General features: G+C 38.1%; 1 protein-coding gene, 3 non-coding genes and 2 pseudogenes across 4 annotated transcripts in view; 2 read left to right on the top strand and 4 right to left on the bottom strand.

Moving 5' to 3' along the window:
* Positions 1–1,315: 1,315 nt before the first annotated feature.
* Positions 1,316–1,477, bottom strand: LOC119003821 (U1 spliceosomal RNA). Its single transcript, XR_005070035.1, has one exon. It is a non-coding gene; the product is annotated as a U1 spliceosomal RNA (small nuclear RNA).
* Positions 1,478–4,834: 3,357 nt separating this feature from the next.
* On the bottom strand, positions 4,835–7,523 carry LOC119003559 (60S ribosomal protein L10-like; annotated as a pseudogene).
* Positions 7,524–7,704: 181 nt separating this feature from the next.
* Positions 7,705–7,851, bottom strand: LOC119003823 (uncharacterized; annotated as a pseudogene).
* The window catches only part of RAD51C (RAD51 paralog C), a 31,051-nt gene continuing 16,519 nt past the window's right edge, over positions 7,803–22,334 (top strand). Inside the window, exons 1-6 of the mRNA XM_037070011.1 lie at positions 7,803–7,843; positions 11,478–11,755; positions 14,236–14,494; positions 15,623–15,789; positions 17,529–17,662; positions 21,919–22,050. Of these exons, the coding sequence (XP_036925906.1) occupies positions 7,803–7,843; positions 11,478–11,755; positions 14,236–14,494; positions 15,623–15,789; positions 17,529–17,662; positions 21,919–22,050 (1,011 nt within the window). The remainder of the gene's footprint in view (positions 7,844–11,477; positions 11,756–14,235; positions 14,495–15,622; positions 15,790–17,528; positions 17,663–21,918; positions 22,051–22,334) is intronic.
* LOC119003824 (U1 spliceosomal RNA) lies at positions 8,407–8,568 on the bottom strand. The gene has a single exon (XR_005070037.1). It is a non-coding gene; the product is annotated as a U1 spliceosomal RNA (small nuclear RNA).
* On the top strand, positions 9,444–9,547 carry LOC119003847 (U6 spliceosomal RNA). The gene has a single exon (XR_005070049.1). It is a non-coding gene; the product is annotated as a U6 spliceosomal RNA (small nuclear RNA).

The following is a 22,334-nucleotide window of genomic DNA, read 5'->3' on the forward strand; positions in this document are numbered from 1 at the left end:
CACATCACAAATCCCAGGCAGCTGACTTAATAGTTCCTCATCCTCAAATTTAAGAGAGAGGAAAACAAGCCAAACAGAACAACATGTTTTAGGGGGTAACAAGTTCTGATTTTAAAAGTAACCAGATTGAGCACGGGCCTGTGAACCAGATGATCGCGGTTCGATTCCCAGTCAGGGCACATGCCTGGGTTGCAGGCCGGTTCCTTGCAGGCTAACTACCAGCAGGGGATGCACAAAAGGCAACCATACATTCATGTTTCTCTCCCTCTCTCCTTCCCCTCTAAAGATAAATAAACAAATAAAATCTTTTAAAAAAAGAGTTTAAAAAAAATAAAAAAATAAAAGTAACCATTCCACATTCCATCCCTAATTCTATGGGGTTTTGTATTAATTCTTGCAGGCTTTAAAAACTAATAAATATCAAAACAGAAATCTTAAAACTATAGTCTTAATTTTAAAGAATTAAGACCACACACAGGCTCCCCAGGTAGCTCAGGTGGTTACAGCATCCTCCTGACATGGTAAGATATAGCCAAGATTTCGGTTCAATTCCCAGTCAGGGCACATATGAGAAAATCAACCAATGAATGGATACATAAGTAGAAAAACAAATTGATGTTTTCTCTCTCTCAAATCAATTTAACAAAAAAACCCCCTGCCTTTATAGAATTTATTCTAAACAGGAAAAATTTCTAATAAAAAGGGGGGCAAGATTACCAAATAGGTAGTCTAAATAAATTAGAAAAATAATACAGGAAAAGGTTTAAGAAAATGAAAATGAAACAAATCATTGTTGTGTGAAAATCCAAGTAACTTATTTTTTTTAAGATTTATTTTTTAAAGAGGGGAAGGGAGGGAGAAAGAGAAAGAGAGAGAGAAATATCAATGTGTGGTTGCCTCTCACATGGCCCCCACTGGGGACCTGACCCACAACCCAGGCATGTGCCCTGACTGGGAATCAAACCTTCAATCCTTTGGTTTGCAGTCCAAGCTCAATCAACTGAGCTACGCCAGCCAGGAAAATCCAAGTAACTTAAAAAGCCATGTTACCTGACAAAGTATAAAATGGCAAGACAACTACTCTTTACTTTTTTTAAATGATTCTACTTATTTATTTATTTATTTTTAGAGAGAGGGGAAGGGAGGAAGGGAGAGGGAGAAAAACACCAACCTGTGGATGTGTGGTTGCTCTTGTACAGGGAATGTGACCCAAAACACAGGCAACCCTTTGATTAACAACTGGCTATCAAGTCAGCACTCAGTCACTAAGCCACATCAGTCAAAAAAGACAACTACTCTCCCAACATAAGTTATCAGGGGAGAGGACAAACACAGTCCCCACTACCATAAGTTATACAGTCAAGTTTCCCACACTTGGGGAAAGTGCAGGGCTCAACACACTTGGAGAACAGTGACTGAGTCTCACCCTGGAAAAACCACCTTCGTGATCAGGGTATCTCCTCAACCAGGTAAGTATGAATTGGCATGTTGGCCAGCCTCTAGACTCTTCCATGCACAAGACTTTTTATACATGGTAACTACAAAAGCCAGTACTCATAAAACCTACTTTAGTATCATTAGATATTTCAAGAAACAGAAGCTTCAATATTGCTTCTAATTTTTTTCTGACATCTTCAGAATACCTGGCGTTCCTGAAGATCTGAGCATGCACTGCATTTATCTGCATACCCACATCCTTTGCCCCATGACATAACTTCCCCTTGCTGTCCCCTCTCCCCCTCATGTCTAGCTTATCTAGAAAAAACTGTAACCTTTGCTTGGGAATTACAGGCTACAGCAACTGTAAATAAAACGCTTTGGAAGTTTTCACACTAATCAAGGAAACTAAGGAGTCTTAAGTTCTTCAGCAGTTCTTGGCAGCTTCATACACTTCTGTGTTCAATATCTCTTTTACCTGCCCTCTGCCCCCAAACAATTCCCTCGTGCCTAGGCTTGTGCCATTTTTAAAAGGAAATGCCAACAAAATAGCAAAAAAAGAGAGAGAGGAAAAAAAGAAGTTGGAGGGCTCATACTTCCAGACTTCAAAACTCACTGCAGAGCAACAGTAATAACGGTGTAGTACTGGCATAAGAACAGATATCAATGGGATAGAACCGGAGAATCCAGAAAACAAACCCTTATAATGACTAACAATTAATTTTCAATAGGGTGACAAAACAATTCAATGGAGGAAAGAAGAGTCTTTTCAACAGTAATGTCGGGACAACTGAATGGTACCCTACCTCACACTTTATTAAAAAATTAACTCAAAACTTGGGGTGATAAACACACAATACAATGTACAGATAATGTATTACAGAATACTACACCTGAAACCTACATAATTTTATTAACCAAGGTCACCCTAATTCAGTTTTAAGAATCAATTAGCAAATAGAGTCCTTCTCAATAATAAGAAAAACAACCCAATTAAAACTGGAAATAAAAAAATTTGAATAGATATTTCATCAAAGATGACATATGAATGGCCAATAAACACAGAAAAAGATGCTAATATCATAAATACTTGGAAAAATTAAAACTACACTATACACCTACCGAAAAATGATCACAATTCAAAGAAGCTGGCAATACTAAATGCTGGCAAGAATGTGGGCAAACTGGGACCCTCATGCATGGCTGGTGGGAATGCAAAATGGTAAAGCTACTTTGAAAAAGTTTGGCAATTTTTTCTTTATTTTTAATTAAAGTACAGTTGACATACAATATTACATCAGCTTCAGGTATACAGCATAGTGATTCCACACTTACATTCCTTACTATGTGATCAGCACAATAAGTTTAGTAACTATTGGTCACCATACGAAGTTATTATGATAATAATATTGACTAATTTCCCTATGTTGTACATTACATCCCTGTGGCTTATTTTTTTAAATATAACTGGAGGTGTGTACCTTTTATTCCTCTTTACATTTTTAACCCATCTCCCCATCCCCAGTTGTTTCTTTAAAAGCTAAATATGCACTAACCATATAATTGGGCCATTTTTCTCATTATGTTTTTTTTAAATACTTTATTTATTTATCTTTTAGAGAGGAAGGGAAGGAGAGGAGAGAAATATCAATGTACGGTTGCTTCCTGTGCATCCCCTGCTGGGGACTGGCCTGCAACCCAGGCATGTGCCCTGACTGGGAATCGAACCTCGATCGTGTAGTTCGCAGGCCCGCACTCAATCCACTGAGCTACACCAGCCAGGGCTCTCATTATGTTTTTAGCCAAGAGAAATGAAAACACATGTGCCTACGTAATGACTTATATGCAAATGCCCATAAAGGCATATTTATAATAAACTGAAAACTGGAAATAACTCAGGTGTCTTATCAAGAGAAGGACTGATATGCCCTGGCTGGAGTGACTCAGTGGACTAAGTACTGGCCTGTGAACCGAAGGGTCACTGGTTCAATTCACGGTCAGGGCACATGCCTGGGTTGCAGTCCAGGTCCCCCGTGGGATTGTGTGAGAGGCAACCAGTCGATGTATCTCTCTCACATCGATCTCTCTCCCCCTCTCTTTCTCCCTCTCTTCCCGTCTCTCTAAAAATAAATAAATAAAATCTTAAAAAAAAGTAGGATGAATAGACAATATGTGGTATATCCATTTAGCAATAAAAAGGAACAAGATAATGATAAATGCAGGAATATGGATGAACCCAAAAAACATGCTATGTGAAAGAAGTCAGACACAAAACAGTATAAACCATGAGACTCCATTTTATAAGAAATTTCAAGATCAGGTAAATCTACAGAGACAGAAACTAGATCAGTTGTTGCCTATGGCTAGGGCTGGGGAATGGGAACCAGGAATGAATGAAAATGAGAACAGTGGAATTTGGGGGGCCTGTCGTAAAATGCTCTAAAACTGTATTGTAGTGATGGTTGGACAATTGTATAAATATATTAACCAATAAACTATATAATGGATGAATGTTATCGTGTATATTATACCTCAGTAAAGCAGTTATAAATGTCAAGTAAAAATAGAGCCCTTTTCTTTATAGATACATACTGAAATAATAAAATAATCGAGGCTGAAACACTATAACACCCATGAGGTTTATTTCAGAATAGTCACGATGGGGGATTTAGGGTGTAGAGATATAGGTGAAACGCGATTGGCCTTGAGTTGATCACTTACACAGCTGGGTGTGGTTAAATGGGGGTATCTTCTATTGTAGTTTACATTAGAAGTTTTTCATAATATAAAGGCTTGAAAGAATAAAGGTAAGTTTCATGACGGACACCGCCCTTTCCCTCATGATTATGAGTACCTTGATATGTTGCTACCCTCGCTTCCCCGAGAGTGAGTGGAGGTGGGTGGAAAGGAGGAGCACGAGGGACAGCCCCCTAGATTGTTACCTCTTTAATACCCTTTTAAAATACCTTTTTCATAGGTGAAAAAGGTATTAAAAGTATAGATCAGATTTGGGGATCATCTTTTCCTCCTTTCCTTCCTCTCATACCCTACATTTAATCCTGAGCAAGCAAGTCTTCTTGTTTTTTTCCTTAAAAAGATGTTCAGAATCTGACTCCTCACAACTTCCAGGGCTACCCCTTAGGGACAAGGCCCTCTCACCTCCTGCCTGAAAGTTTGCAGTAGTCTCTGACCTTCCTTCTTCAGTCCTTGCTGCCTCAGTCTATTAGCAAGAGCAGCCAGGGATCCTGCTAAAGCCCAAGTCCAATCAGGTCACACTTCTGCTTAAAACTAATTAACGCAATTCTGAGGAAATAGAAGAGGAGGGAATATTTACCAATTTCTTTTTTGGACAGGAAATAAGATTTGTTGGTGTAAATAAGGAACAACACTGAAGCCCTCAGGAGTGCAGGGCCCACCATTTGTCCAGAGGGCCATGATTAGGGATGTATTTGACCCCAGAGCCATTTGAGGTAAGCCACTTTTTGGCCACCATGTCTTCAAATTTGTCTGCATTAAATTTGGTAAAGCACAGTACTTCTTAGAGATGTGGCTTTTCTATCGACCAGGGAACTTGAACTTAGCCCAGACTAGAACCTCAATCACATACTCCTTGCTCTGCAGTTTGGTGCAGATGGACATGGTGACTTGGCCAATGTGGACCCTAGACACTAAGTCCTGGGGCTTTCTGAAGGCATCCATATAACTGTCCAGACCCTGCAGCCCCAGCACAGGACAGCATCTTGTTGATGAGGTTGCTGTGGAAGGCGGAGAACCATACTCAGTCAGATATGAAAGCCATCTTGGCCACACCTTTCCATGTGTTAGTTGGCACAAATACAGGCAGCCTCCAGGACTTCACAGGAGAGCTGCTCACATGCATCTGAAACCATGTAGCCACAGAATGGGAACTCATCCACTTTTGCCTTTTTCTGCCACAGATCAAAGACTTAGACCTTAGCCCTGGCTAGTGTGGCTCAGTGGATTGAACACCAGTCAGCAAATCAAAAGGTCGCTGGTTCGATTCCCAGGCAGAGCACATGCCTGGGTTTTGGTCCAAGTCCCTGGTTGGGGGTATTCGAGAGGGAACAGACTGATTTATCTCTCACACATCAATGTTTCTCTCCCTCTTGTTCTCCCTCCTTTCCCCTCTCTTTCTTAAAAAAGAAAAAGGAAAAAGAAAAATATGCAGATCTTCGCATCAAGGACACCTTGGCAGAAGGGAGACTTTGGGAACCACTTGTTCTAACACTGGGCAGTGGGGTGGTGGCCATGGCAACACCAGAGGGGCACCAAAGGAAAAGAGACAATTTATTTCATGAAACCAGTATTACTTTGATACTAAGACAGATAAAGACCATATAAGAAAACTATGGACTATTCTCCCTATGGACATAGACACAAAATTTCATTAAAATTGCAAACCAAATCTAGCAATATACAAAAAGGGTAATAAATTGAATGAAGTGGAGTTTATATATGAATGCATAGTTGGTTTAACATTAGAAAGCTCAATCCTCATAACTTTGCATATCAGCAGATTAAGCAAATGCAGAAAAACTAGTTAAAATTCAATACCCACTTATGAGAATAACTTTGCAAAGTATGATTAGCTTGATAAATGGTATTATAAAAATCCTACAACTAATAGACCTAATGGTGAAAGACAGAATGCGTTTCCTCTAGATTAGGATGAAAATAAGTGTGACTACTTTAACCACTTTTATTCAACATTTTACTTAAGATCCTAGCAAGAGCATAAGGCAAGGAAAATAAATAAAAGCTGAATAAAGTTCAGAGAGAAAGAAGTAAACCTGTCTTTATTCACATATTATGATAGTTTATATAGAAAATTCTAAGCATTTATCCAAAAACACCCTATTAAAACTCAGAACTGAATTTAGCAGTCTCAGGATACGAAATTAATATATAAAAATTGATTATATTTATCTTTAAAAAACATTTTATTTTTAGAGAGTGGGGAAGGGAGGGAGAAAGAGAGGGAGAGAAACACAGATCTGTTGCCTCTCACACACCCCCAACCAGGCATGTGCCCTGACCAGGAACTGAACCAGCGACCTTTTTTTGTCACTGGTTAGCCCTCAATCCATTGAGCCACACCGGCCAAGGCTCAATTGTATTTCTACGTACCACCAATAAACACTTAAAAAACAAGTCAAAAGTCAGTACTACTCACAAGTGGTAAATACTTCATATTTTCCTACCATTCATATTTCTTTTTTTTAACTGACTCAATTTTTTATTGACTCAACAAAAACTACCACTGGCATTTCTTCCCACCCTTTCTTCTATCACCCTACATAGTCTACAACACATTAAATTAATTTTTTTTGATAAGTAGAAGGGGCAAAATAATAACACTTTCTTTTAAACCCCAAAGTCTTGCCAATATTCTCATTTTTCCAAGAGAGGTGTCAACAAGTAATAAAGGTATACAACTTAAAGTTACTAAGGGAGTCAACTGAAGAACTAAAAATTGTACCACAAATATAAGAAAAGGACAGAGGAGGAAAGGTACTGTGATGGGGAATTTCAGCTAAATCCTTAGTGTAAGTGCTAGCACAGAATATTATTTACTGAGTTAACTGAAGAAACAACTAAGAGAGTTTTAAAAGTAGTACTCTGGGAAGAGGGAAAGGGACAGGGTAAGAAAGACTGGGTCAGGGGTTATTTTTTTCAGATTGAGCCTTTCTACATGGGTGTTTATAAAATCACGTGCATAACTCTAATAAAATTATTTTGGGGAGAAAACAAAAACAAAGTCTAGGAGAAAACACAGAAGACTGTCACTAGCACATATTATACTGTAGTCCAGTATTTAATTTTGGGGGGGAAATCTAAAAATACAGCTAATGAGACATACATGAATGGGAGTGAAAACCCCATCTAATATAACTACCCAGTTTAGGAAAGTCTAAGTGATAAATTATAAAATTCCCAGCCTTCTGCAAAATAACTTATACTTAACATTCTTGCTCAACAAACTTAAGACATTCCCCCTTAAATTCTGCACCCCCTTTATCCTTTGCCCTACGTGTGTTCTTTTGCTCAATGCTCCCTGGAGACATCTTCTTCCTGTTTATCTTCATAACAATTAGGTGCAAAAACACATGTAGATAAGTAGTGTGAAGCCAGCCCTCTACTGGTCAACTGAATAATTACACCCTACTCTGCTAGACAACTTCGGTGTATGTGAATCAACAACATGCACACAGTTAAGCCACGCCCGCTGTTGAACATAGACTAAAACAGAGGAAAGCAGAATCACAGCCCCCCACTACCACAAATTATGCAGTCAAGTTTTCCACAGTTGGGGAAATTGCAGGAATCAGCACACCCAGAGTACAATGGGTGACCACCTTCATGATCACAGTATATCCCCTGACGGGTAAGTATGAGTTGCTGGCATTTCCAGGCATCTCATCCTCAGATTTCAAACACTCAACACATATGGTCACTCTCTTCATGAAAGTCCTAGACCATCACAAAATAAAAGCTTTCTCCAAAAACTCCACAGTAAAAGCCAAACAATAACATTTTGGTTTCCTGTAATATTTGCAAAAATCAGGAATGTGTATGTACAATGTAAACAAGACACTGCACTCATTTGCAAACCCCAAGCACATTTCAGTGACATCATTCAATAGCTCTGTGACTGTGTTACCCTACTTAATACAAAAGAGATTTTGCGGATGTGATTTAAGAATTTGAGGTGGAGAGACTACCCTAAACTATCCAGGTGGGCCTCCTGTTACTACAGGGTCCCTGAATAGAAAAAAGGAAACAGGCCAGCCACAGAAACACATGTAAGAACAAGACAGAATAGATGCCAACCTAGAGAAAATACTAAATTTGCTGACTATGAAGTAGACAAAGAAACAACAAAGAATGTATACACCTAGCCTCCCCCCAGAAATACCTTACCAAAGTATTCCCTTAAACAGACTTGACTAGGGGAGAGTACAAACACAGTACCCACTACCATGAATTATGCAGTCAAGTTTCCCACATTTGGGCGAATCACGGGAGTCAACACTTCCAGGGTACAACAACTGAGTTTCACTCTGGGAAAACACACTCCTGATCATGGCATCTCTCCTGCCAGGGAAGTACAAGCTGATGGTATCAACAGGCACTTAACCCTCAGATTCAATCATGCATTGAATGTCTTCTATCATGCATTCCATTGACCGTCTTCTGAAATAAAGACTCTCCCAACTACAATTACCATGCAGCAATATTTTGTACATCTGGATATTGTCAAAATCTTAGGAGATGTATGTCTAGTGTGAGCACTATCAGCAATCACTGCCCTTATCTACATATCCCACCCTTTTTGATGATCTCATTTATGCATCCTTTTCCTAGGATAGTTAGTGGTGCTCTTCAAATAAAACAAAGGTAAAGGTAATCTACAGATTCAAAAATTAACAAGATAAATTTGCTCTTTCCTTCAAGAGTTTGGAACTAATGACATCACTGTGAGGTCTGGTGCAGGTCATCAAGGTACTATCTACATAAATGAAAGGTCAATTTGCATCTAAATTTCAATTTTGATTTCATCTAAAAAGATGAAATTTGGCAAAACTGTGTTTAAAATCCCAGCCCACTGGGGTTGCTAAAAATAGTTTGTCAGTTCAAAGTTTCAAGCGCAAGTACTAAACATGCTCTTCCAAATATGTGACGAAAGATCACCTTTACTTGAAAAATCCCACATACACTAATTCTAATTTTGAACCAACTGAACTAGGGAAAACCTCACACAGGGACATCTCCTACACTCCCACGCTGATGGCCCTCACTGTTCAAAACCCACCTTCTTAAGACTGTCTCCCCTCCCAGGCAAGAATAAGCAAGGTTTCAACATACCCTTCAACTTTCTCGTGATTCTTGAGCCCTCTTAGACTCATACTTCAAAAAGAACATATCCTGTCTTAGGCAAAGGTTATTAATCCACATATTTATGTCTGGATAATAAATATTACCAGGTACTAGCTTAGACAGCATATATACTAAAATTGGAACAATACCGAGATCAGCATGGCCCATGCACAAGAATGACACACAAATTTGTGAAGCTTCCATATTAAAAAGCTACACACTCATGGTCTGGCACAAATAATGCCCTATTTATTACAAAATATTTTATTATAAAATCATAAGCACGTAATTATGTAACATAACAATATCACACTCAAGCACAGCATATGAAATTTTAGGTGAAATGTTAAAATTAAAACTATAAATTACTACACCCATATTATTACCCTACCAACCACACACAAGCAGGCGTTACTTCTGCCACACCCTGTATTAATGCTTATTTAATAGTTTTAAATGGCTTACCAATTAAATCATTCAATTCTTCTCTAAAAACCTATTTGAGTAAACCTGACACTACAGGAAGATGCTATAATCTCATAATCCTACTGCCTCTCACTCGCACACCCGCTGGGGATGGACCGGCAACAGACCCCTGTGCCCCACCAGGGATTCCGGCCCAACTCAAGCATGTGCCCTGATGGGAATACTACCCCCAACTTCTTGGTGTACAGGGGAACACTCCAACCAACTGAGCCACACTACCCAGGGTGATTATACAGAGATTTTTTAAAAGTCTTGAGAATGAAGATGAAAACAGTAATTACATACAACTCAAGCGTCAGCATAAGACAGAGATAACAATTGTACAGCTACAGATACAGTCAACTACCTGTAGTTTATTAACTCTTCAATGCCAATAAAACACAATTCTAACCACGACAGATTCCACTGAATTCGAGCAAACTAACTGAAGAGCTATCTTTTAATGTATTAATGCCATCTCTTTTTCGCCCAAGACACTGGTTACTTTATAAGCATAAGCATGAATTCTCCCTGTGGACAACTTATATGAAATGCTCACTGTGTGCCGATATGTGGATAATACCAGAGGTCACGCAACGTATCGAGTGGCAAACAAACCACATTTTGATCAGCCCTACCAGACCTTCTCTGCCGTACCAAACGGGAGACAGACAATTCTTGATTTCTGCCATTTTAAGGTAGCTCGCGGTAGGAAAAAAAAAAGAGTACTAGGCTTTAATTTTGGCTTCAAGAAAACTGTACTATGAGCTCCTGTGTTTTTTCCCTCGTGGAACTGTTGCGAGCACTTGAAATGGGTTAAGATTTGCTAACGTGGTCAACATACTTTTTCTTTCTCAGATATTATGTATTTAAGCGCTCTAATTTGCACTATTTAGGGAGTTCTTTTAGAAAGAAAAGTAAGCTGAAAATCGTCCCCCAGTTCCTGAAAGAAATCCTAACTCACCCAGGCAAGGAAAGACTTCGTAAATCAACTCTCAAGTCTCTTAAGGTCCTGTTTTAGAAGCGGTCCATTCCGAACTCTGTACCAGAACACGAACTCTTGCGTAGCTCAACTACCCCATCGCAGAACAGGGGGTGCCCACGCTCAACCCACTATGGGGATATTACCTGCTTATTTTTTCCAGCTACTTCCTAAGATAGACAGGCCGTTAAGAGTCAACGGTTTCAGAATCCACCTTTTCCAATCTGGACTCGCGGAAAGGCGTGGGTGGAGGCCGGAATGGGGCGCGGAGCAATCCTCGCGGAGGTGGCGGGCTAGCCCACAATTCCTCGCGAGGGCGAAGGCAGGAAAGTTGAGGGGCCACGCATGGGGGTAACAGGCGAGAAAGGCTGAGGCTGGAACGCTATAATGGGGACAGGGATTAACCCTCATACATCCGTTTCATATCCCAAACACGTAACTGGCCAGTGTGTGCACGCATTATTCCCACTCAGGCGATCAATCTTACTGATGAGCCTAAGGTTTCATCCAATGGGCCAGGGCAGAAATGAGAAAATGTGGTGCTTAGGGTCCACTGAGCCTGGCTTTCAATCCTTAGGTCTCCATCTATCTTTTTACTGTGAGAGTGTACTTCTAATGAGGGAACTGCAGTGGGATTTGTAAGATTCACGACAGAAATAACGCAGCCGTTTAGCAATTTAGTATGCCTCCGCAGAGCGGCAAAGCACAAGGCCTCGTGCCGCCAGACAGGAGACCCCGCCCCTTCCGGTTTACGCCTGACGTCACGCGGCACGGTCGGACGCCGGCGTGCGGGATTCGGCCGTATCGGGGTTGGCAGCTGTGAGCGGCTGCGCGCGTTCCCCCCTGGCTTTGAAATGCAGCGGGATTTATTGAGTTTCCCCTTGTCCCCAGCAGTGCGGGTGAAGATGGTGTCTGCAGGTTTTCAGACTGCTGAGGAACTCTTAGACGTGAAGCCCTCCGAGCTCAGCAAAGGTAACCACTCCCGACGTTAGGCTGTTGGACGCGAGCCGCCGTTTGTGCCGCTTCTATCTGTTCTCCCGCCCTCAGGCGTCAGCTCAGTCGCCGCAGCTGTCGCCCACGGCTGTATCTAGAGGCGCGAAAATGCTCCTTGACGACCGACCCTTAAACATGGTTTAAATGGTTGGAACTGTGGCCCTGGAAACATTTAATTACTTTCTGTGTCATTGCCTGCTGAGTGCTACGAGGTTTATGTCATTTACTCTCAGAAGAGCCCTCTTACGTGGACCATGTTGTATACACAGATGGGAGGACCTGATGCTTGGGGAGGTTCAGTGACTTTTCATGATGACTCGGCTAGGAAAGTGGTGGAGCCAGGATTGGAACTCATATAGGTTATCTGATTTTCGCTGTTCCCTAATCCAAGGGGCAGGCACTAAATTGAAGAAATGAAGGATTTGTTATAAGGCTAGAGACAGTAAGAACAGGAGTAGAATCCCCAGAATCTGGAGAGAGCAGTAGGAAGAAGATGACATTGCTTTTATGTAACTCGCTAAAAAGCCCAGACACCTCACATTCCAGAACACTAGATAATACGGTGGTGGGATCCAGTGCATCCTGAGGCATATAAAAATAAAGCTGTCACCCTGGCTGGTGTGACTCTGGTTGAGTGCTGGCCTGTGAATCAAAGGGTCGCTGGTTGAATTCCCAGGCTGGGCACATGCTTGGTTGCAGGCCAGGTCCCCAGTAGGGGGCGCTCAAGATGCAACAACACTGATATTTCCCTCTCTCCCCCTTCCCCTCTCTAAAAAAAGAAAAAAAAAGGCTGTCTGCTGTCAGTCTCACTGTGCACATTATGCTACGTTATGTCTAGAACTATAGTGTCAAGATAGAACAGAATTTTAAGTCATTGCCTGTAATGTAAAATGGTTTCAACTAGCCACTCAAGAATAAATGTACAACTAATGTTGACTATTTGTTTTAAATCTTAGACTGCACATTGTGTCCCCCAAAGTTTTATGGGCTCTTTTTCTTTCAACAAGTTGGTTTTACAAAAAAAAAAACAAGAGAATATGAATGACAATAAAGTTAACAGATGTTGAGCATTTTGGGTGTCCTGGTATTCTACCAAGCTTTTTACATGTATTGTCTCATTCCTGTTTTATAGAAGGAAAAACTCTGAGATGTAAAAAAGTAACTTGCCCAGATATGACCTCATAGTCAGTGGTGCAGTTAGACTTTACAGACCCAAGTAATCTGACTCCAGAGTTCAGGCTCTTAAAGTCCCAATGGATGGGATTTTCATTGCCTTATCACCATTATTGTCACTTATTAGCACCAAATTTATAGTTCATATCCTTACCAAATCCAGCACTGTATATCACACTTATAAGTGATACCATTCTCACCATTATTTCTTTCATTAGCAGCTTGTTTTGTAATTATCATTTTCTCTTCTCAGGCTTTATTGTCAGATAGGAATGAAATTGTGTAGCTGAGGAAAGTATAAGGATATTGTTTGAAATATTTGTGCATCACATAATTGTTCTCATTAAATAGTTTGCATTGATACATGAATTTTTCATGCCATTTAATGAAAAATTTTTTTAAAGATTTCATTTATTTATTTTTAGAGAGAGGGGAAGAGAGGAGGAGAAACATCACTGTGAAATAGATACATCCATCAGTTGCCTCTTGCATGCCCCCCAGTGGAGGACTGGCCTGCAACCCAGGCATGTGCCCTGACTTGGTATTGAACCAGTGACCTTTCGGTTTGAGAGGTCAGCACTCAATCCACTGAGCCACACCAGCCATGGCTCAATGAAAAGTTTTTATTATGAAAATAGCATGCACTTGTACTTCTTAAAGTTGCATTTTGTTTTAGGCAATTAAAGAGGCCATTTTCATTCTCTTCTGAAAAATAATTTGTATACCTTACATGAGCAAGATAATTATGGCTTCAGATAATTTTGGTCTAAGACCAAAGGGATAATAAAAGGACTGACTGCTAATATATTTTTATTTCTACATCCTGAGACACTTTTGTAGGTACTTAGAAATGCTTGAGAGGTTTAGGTTTTTGAATTCTGTTTCTGAGGTAATAAATCTAAGTCATAGAAATACCTTTATTAACTTGAGAGGCTAAATAATTAATGGAATGTTACATTTTCATGTTTCTCTATTCTTGGCATCATTTATGTTATTAAAATTAATGAAGATACCCTGGCTGGTGTGGCTTAGTGGATTGAGTGCTGGCCTGTGAGCCCATAGGGGTCACTGGTTCAATTCCCAGTCAGGGCACACGCCTGGGTTTTGGGCCACATCCCTAGTAGAGGGGCACATGAGAGGCAACCACACATTGATGTTTCTCTCTTCTTCTTTCCCCTCTGTCTGAAAACAAATTTTTAAAAAATCTTTAAAATTAGTGAAGACAACCAAATAGCATGTTATACTGTTTTAAATCTCTTAATTTTTTTTTCTTGCTCTACTTTCAGAAGTTGGTATTTCTAAAGAGGAAGCCTTAGAAACTCTGCAAATTATACGAAGAGAGTGTCTCACAGATAGACCAGGACATTCTGGTACAGCTGAATCAGGCAAGAAGTGTACAGCACTAGATCTTCTTGAGCAGGAACATACCCAGAACTTCATAATCACCTTCTGTTCAGCACTGGATAATATTCTTGGGGGTGGAATACCCTTAACCAAAACAACAGAAATTTGCGGTGCACCAGGTGTTGGAAAAACACAATTATGGTAAACTAAAATGTTTCTTTCTTAAAGGTGGGCTTAATAACATTTTATGTAATAGATTACCATGTTATGGGTCTGTAGTCAGACCAGAAGAGGCATGTGTGTATATACAGCATTAAACAAAAACCAACTTAACATTTATGTTACTTTAGCACTCCAGCTTGATAAATTGATAGATTCATTTTGATATCAAAAAATCTTTCCTTTATAACATTGTAAAGAAGTCATTAGAATAAATAAGCAGTATTCTACTTTATTACATAGTTAATTCCTGAGAATATATTTGAAAGTCAAATGTTTGTAAGTATATTTATGTATAATAAAGGATTCCATTCCCAGGCTCCTAAAAAAAAATCATTAAAATTCCTTAATCATGATTTTATAGGCACACTCTTTCCCTAATCTGAGCATCAACTGATTCACATATACAGAAGGAAAAGTAGGTTTACAGTAAGTAGTTCATATGAAAAATAATAATACAAGAATAAACTGTTTCATGTACTCACAACTGTGTACTCATCTTGCTCTACCTTGTATTTGGAGCCATAGGAAATCAGCCATCTTTGTTGTCTGGGGCAATATATTTAGTGGTACCTAATGGATGGTGATGTGAAGTTTAAAAAACACTATCTAAAAACACTATTTAATATTTAAATCTAATATTAAATGTAAAAATTTAGTTCAATTTTTAAGTCATTTATATTCAGACACTTGTTTTTTGTAACACAAAGAAATTTTAGGATTTATTTTTTAACATTATGGTACAAAACATTTTATGTAACAAATACTTACAAAACACAAGAATAATATAAGATATTTCAGGTACTACTCATGAATAATGCACATCCTTATTTTTCTCTCAAAAATGTGGGCAAAAAGATGTGCATTATACATGGCAAAATATGGTAGTTACATTATTTCAGTAGTTTGAGCCATACCTTTGAATGTTCTGAAAGGAGATAAACTTGTGCCAGTAGCTCTGTGTAGTCACGACAACGAAAATAATAAATATGAGAAAGAATATTTTCAAGAGTGAAATTCTCCAAAGCCTTGGGGTGCTCTGAAATAAATATATTCTCCTATCTTAGAAGATCATGATAATTTATTCATTTGACTTCTTTCTCTTGGTAGTATGCAGTTGGCAGTAGATGTGCAGATACCAGAATGTTTTGGAGGAGTGGAAGGCGAAGCAGTTTTTATTGATACAGAGGGAAGTTTTATGGTTGATAGAGTGGTAGACCTTGCAACTGCCTGCATTCAGCACCTTCAGCTTATAGCAAAAACACATATGGGAGAGGGTAAGTTAGCACATGATTATCTTTTTTCCTGTATAATAAAAAAATTGCATTTGGACTTATCCCAGTCCTTAGCAAGAGAACTTTTAGAAAGTGAAACTTAATGACTCAACAGTGGACTGGTGTTAAATTCTCAAATCCCTCTTACAAAATGAGAAATGCCACAACCTGGATTGGCCTTTTATGGCCCTCGCTTCTTCCTGCAGGAGCTGTAGGGCAAACCTTTGTGTAAGTATTTCAGTGTATGACTTCAAATCATGCTTTGACCTGCCAGGTGTAAACTGATTTTGTTGGAGACTTTAATATAAGTGTTGTCTCAATGCATTCACTATATTGACTTTCATACTGGTTTTTCCAAAAACCAAAGGTAGTTTAGAAAAACCATGTCTGGAAATACTTGGAACATGAAGCTGATTGACCTTTGGGGCCATGAATAGTATGTAATTGACTTCATGACTATGTTAATTATATTTCTAAAGTGTTTGGGAAGGTTTTTTTGCATTTATCATGTAGAAATCAAGTGTTTGATTTAAAAAAAATTAAAGATAATTTATATTCAAGTTCTTGTCATTTTAATTACTTATAAAATTAAATGGTTTCTGGTTTGACTGATTTGGGGTTTTTTGTTGTTTTTTGGGTTTTTTTGCTTGGTTAATTTTATTTTTTGGATGTGTAGTCCTTATTCTTTTCTCTAGAAGTTTTAAAAACAATGCTTTTTTTATACACTTGTAATTTCTTTGAATGCATGTTATCTTCCCCGAGCAGTGTGGCTGAGTTGGTTGGGTGTTGTCTCCCATATGAGAGGCAACTGATTGATGTTTCTCTCCCTTTCTTCTCCTCTCCCAATACATACATACATACATAAGATGTGTGTGATCAGCTGGATTTTTTTATTTTTATGGGAGTGCTAGGTGTTTTTTCTAACTAATGACCAGTATATCTACCGAAAGTTCTTAAAGCTACTTGTGTCACAATGTATATTTGTAATAGTGTCTTAAAATATTGTAAATACTGTAGGTGTAATCATAAGCACTAGGATGTAAACCTTTTAGTGATTGGTGTATGATTAAGGTGTTATTTTTTTAGTGAAAAATGAACTTTTAAAATGTATATTTGCAATAGGCAATGTTTTTTGAAATTTAATTTACTGAGTTTTTTGTTTTTGTTTTAGCAGTGGGGTTAAGCCTTAAGTAACATTTTGAAATGCAGCAGTTTTTAACTGGTTTTTCTCTGAAATATGTACAAAGCCAAATGGTATTTTTAAATCCAGTCTAAGTAGGGAATATCATTCTATATTATTGCTTCTACTTTAATTATCAAGTTATATTATGGCATTTAAGGAGAGGAAGAATGCTTCTTTTGGACATTTATACTTTTAACTGTTAGTTTGTAGTCCTATAAAAAAAACAAGACAGAGAAATTCTATTATGCTACTTTTATTCAAAAAAAGCCAATAATTAGAACTATGAAGAGACAGGCATTAAAATTAGTTGTATATATGTATAAACAATTTGTAGATAGTCTACTATATAAGGATACAGTGGGAAAGTATTATTATAAAAATAATATGGGAATTATAAAATGATAGTACATAGTAATTTTGCTGTAATTTTATCTTTCAATTAAAGTTAAGATTTTTGTTAGTGAAGCATTTTGTTTTTCAAAGGTTTTTTTTTATAGTCACCAATATTTCAAAACAAGTAACACTAATTATTTTAAGATTGTTTTGTTGCTTCTTTCAGAGCACCCCAAGGCTTTGGAGAATTTCACTCTTGAAAATATTCTTTCTCATATTTATTATTTCCGTTGTCGTGACTACACAGAGCTACTGGCACAAGTTTATCTCCTTTCAGACTTCCTTTCAGAACATTCAAAGGTATGGCTCAAACTACTGAAATAATGTAACTATCATATTTTGCCATGTATAATGCACATCTTTTTGCCCACATTTTTGAGAGAAAAATAAGGATGTGCATTATTCATGAGTAGTACCTGAAATATCTTATATTATTCTTGTGTTTTGTAAGTATTTGTTACATAAAATGTTTTGTACCATAATGTTAAAAAATAAATCCTAAAATTTCTTTGTGTTACAAAAAACAAGTGTCTGAATATAAATGACTTAAAAATTGAATTAAAAAATTAAAACAAAATATTTTTTTCCTGAAAGTTTGGGCCAAAACGTGGAGGCACATAATACACAGGAGCACCTTATACATGGCAAAATACGGGTAACTAAGTATCTTTGAAGGTGTTTGGTTAACATGAAAAATAAGTAAATGTACAGTGTCATAAGTATCAAATCTCTTCTTTTCTTGTCCTACAACTTATTAATGTTTACATTTATTTAGCATGTATATATAAGGAAGAAATGGAGATGATGTAAAGTTTCCACCTCCAGTAATGGTGGAATAGATCCTTTCAAACAAACTGTAAAAAGAGGTATAAAATGGAAATTAAACTTCCCTTCTGCTGCTGCTTCCAGGTATATCTTCCCAAAGTTGACCACTATTAACAGTTCCTTGTGTGTCTTCTCAAAAATTTTTTTATACATATTAAACTAGCTCCCCATTTTTAACATTTTTAATGGGATTATACTGTAATATTGTTCCACACTTTCTATTTTGGCTTAGTGCTTTGCACATCTTTTTGTATCATTACATACAGATAGACCTTAATCTTTTTAGAGAGGGGGAATGGAGGGAGAAAGAGAGGGAGAGAAACACCAATGTGTGGTTACCTCTCACACACCCCTCAACTGGAGACCTGGCCTGCAACTCTGGCATATGCCCTCACTGGGAATTGAGCCCTCACCAGGAATTGAACCAGCAAGCAACCTTACCATTTACAGGTCTGTGCTCAATCTACTGAGCCACACCAGCTAGAGCTAGACCTTATTCATTCAGCTGCATATTTCATTTTAAGAAGGTACTTTGATCTAGTCTAAGTTAGCCTCCCTCTCCCCACTACCTTCTTATTCTTTGTCATTTTCACCCACATTTAGCATCTTTTTTTTAAAGATTTTTAAAATTTATTTTTACAGACAAGGAAAGAGAGGGAGAGAGAAACATTGATGGTGAGAAACATCATTTAGTTGCCTCTCACATGTCCCTAACTGGGGACCTGGTCCACAACCCAGACATGTGCCCTGACTGCGAATCGAACCGGTGACCTTATAGTTTGCAGAACAGCGCCCAACCTGCTCCTGTGCCACACCAGTCCGGGCATGTCTTTTTTCTTTTTGATCCTCACCTGAGGACTGATTTTAGAGAGAGGAAGAGGGGGAGAGAAAGACATCAGTGTCAGAGAGAAACACCAATCATTTGCCTCCCATAGGTGTCCCAACCTAGGATTGAACCCACAACCAAGGTATGTGCTCTGACTGGGGATCAAACTTGCAACCCTTTGGGCTAATGCTTCAACCAACGAGTCACTTGGCCGGGACCAGTTTTACTATCTTCAGAACTCCTATCACGGTCAGAAAATATCTTACTTATATATTTGTTTGCATATAAATTGTCTCTTATTCCACTAGAATATAAGCACCAAGAGAGCAGGAATCTTGTCTCTTGTTCCCAGATGCTTACAATAGTGACTAGCATATACTAGGTGTCAATAAATATTTGCTGAATGTAGGAATGAATACTCTAAATAAAAGATATGAAAATGGCTTACAGCTCTGGCCAGGCAACTCATTTGATTAGAGTGTCGTCCAGATACGCCAAGGTTGTAAGTTTAATCCCTGGTCAGGGCATATACAAGAAGCAATCAATGAATGCATAAATACATGAAACAACAAATCAGTGTTGTTTTTTTCTTCTCATTCTCTCTTTCCCTCCCTTCCACTGTATCTAAAAATAAAGAAATATGCACTGGCTGATGTAGCTCAGTGGATTGAGCACAGGCCTGGGAACCAAAGGATCACCGGTTCGATTCCCAGTCAGGGCACATACCTAGGCTGTGGGCCAGGTCTCCAGTTGGGGGCATGTGAGAGGCAACTGATTGATGTATCTCTTACACATTGATGTTTCTCCCTCTCTTCCTTCTTTCCCCTCTCTCTGAAAATAAATACATAATTTTTTTCTTAAAAAAATAATAAGTTAAAATTATTTTTATTTTTTAGTTATATTGCTCTTTTTAAAAGATTTTATTTTTCATTTATTTTTAAATATATTTTTTAAGATTTTATTTATTTATTTATTTTTAGGGAGAGAGGAAGGGAAGGAGAAAGAGAGGGAGAGAAATCAATGTATGGTTGCCTCTTGCACATCCCCTACTGGGGACTTGGCCTGCAACCTAGGCCTGTGCCCTGACTGGGAATCAAACCAGTGACCCTTTGGTTCCCAGGCCTGTGCTCAATCCACTGAGCTACACCAGCCAGTGCGTATTTATTTATTTTTAGATAGAGAGGAAGGGAGGGAAAAAGAAAGGGAGAGAAATATCAATGTGTGGTTGCCTCTCATATGCCCCGCATTGGGGGCCTGGCCCAGGCATGTGCTCTGACTAGGAATCGAACCTGCAACCCTTTGGTTCACAAGCTGATGTTCAATGCACTGAGCCACAACAGCCAGGACAATTTAAAAAAAATTTTTGCTTCTACAAAAGCCTCTAGCCTACTCCTTATTAGATAGAAAAAAAAAAATCTTAACAGTTTTTCATTTGTTTACTCTTTACTGTAGGAGCCATTATTTGGATTATATTAGAAATGAAAATATCATCTATAAGTAAATCTTCTTGATTGTAATTCAAGGCAGATCTGCCTCATGCTGAATTCTCTATTTTAACAGATTCTGTAATAGTTATTTGCCCTATAGTGTATTTAAAATTAAGGAGAACCCTGGTCTGTGTGGCTCAGTTGGTTGGAGTGTTGTCCCATAAACTGAAAGGTTGCAGGTTTGATTACCCATGAGGGCACATGCCTACATTGTGGGTTTGGTCCTGGTCTGAGTATCTGTGAGAGGCATCTGATCAATATTTCTCACATCCATGTTTCTTTCCCTCTTTCTCCCTCCCTTCTCTCTAAAATCAATAAGCATGTCCTTGGGTGAGGATAAAAAATAATAAAATAAAAATAAAGTCAATCTAAAAAATTTAAAAATAAGGGGAAAAAGCATACCAGTAATTAAGTTTTTGAAGACGCTATTATAATTTAATATTTGAAGAGTGTTTTTAACATACAAAGAATCCTGAAGGTAAAAGTGATGTATTTGAGAAACTTGTTTATTAACTAAACCTTCAAAAGTGATTTTTATCAATGTAAAAATAGCTTTGTAAAGACTATGTACAAGGGGGAGGGGCCCCCCAAAACCCAGAATTTATTTATAAAAAGTGTGTGTTTATTACATGTTTAAACTTAAGTCACCCTCAAACTACTCTCCACTTAATGCAGATGTTTTTTCCACTGCTCAAAACAGTTTTTTAACTTGGCATTTTTTATTCCTTTTAGTCCTTCTGACATTTTTGTTTCACCTCTCCTGCTTCCAGAAAACGTTTCCTTTGAAGATGTTTTTCTTCCAGGGAAACAAACAAGCAAACAAAAAAGCCACTCTGGGTGAATAGGGATGGTGGGGCAGGGAGGTCATGCTGTTTTCTGTCAAAGACTGCTAAACACTCAGCACAGTGTGAGCAGATGTGTTAAAAGAGTCTTCAAAAATATTCACCCATCATGAATGGGCCAGATGCATTGAAAGAGTGTTCAAAAAAAATTCACTGAAACTGAACGAAGCCTCTGACAACACCACCAGCTGGTAGGGTGATACAGATGGGTTCCTAGAACACTCACCTACCAGGGGAAGCTTCTACTACAAGGGGCCTGCCCTCCAGAAGATAATTCCAGGGTTTTTTGGGGTCTCCCCTCATATAGTGGCAACTGATAAAAAAATTGGAAATACTTATTTTTCTTTTTGCTGAATTACTTTTTTAAGGGGATAAATTATCAAACCAGAATACATTTTAACTTTTAGTGATTAGTGCAAAAAGCACTGCATGAATAGATACATAATTATCCAAAATAAAGCCTTTGTAGAGTTTAAAATAGGACACTGGATTTTAAGGGGTTTTTATGCAATGGGCTATGCTTTTTTGATACAATTTTATTTTTAATACCAAACCTAATCTCTCTTCTGTATTTAGGTTCGATTAGTGATAGTGGATGGTATTGCTTTTCCTTTTCGTCATGACCTTGATGACCTACCCCTTCGTACTCGATTACTAAATGGCCTAGCCCAACAAATGATCAGCCTTGCAAATAATCACAGATTAGCTGTAAGTATAATTAGTTGAGAGAATTTTATAATAAAAAATAGTGTATCAAGTATTAATTTCTAGAAGTAGCAGAGTACAATTTGCCTGACTAAAAGCAAATAAAACAGACATTGTTTTAAATGTACCTTTGTTTTGGTTTGGTTATTTTAAAAAATTAATTCCAGTCGTAAGTGTTTATCATTTTTCTTGGAAAATAATAGATGTAATCAAGATGCCATATTTTAAAAATGGACTCAGATGAATAAATGCCATCTTTGGTAATTACAATGTTTTTTGTCTAAATA

Source organism: Sturnira hondurensis, unplaced genomic scaffold (genome assembly GCF_014824575.4).
Source record: "Sturnira hondurensis isolate 20B ecotype Veracruz unplaced genomic scaffold, ASM1482457v3 Scaffold0018728, whole genome shotgun sequence".
Classification (NCBI taxonomy): domain Eukaryota; kingdom Metazoa; phylum Chordata; class Mammalia; order Chiroptera; family Phyllostomidae; genus Sturnira; species Sturnira hondurensis.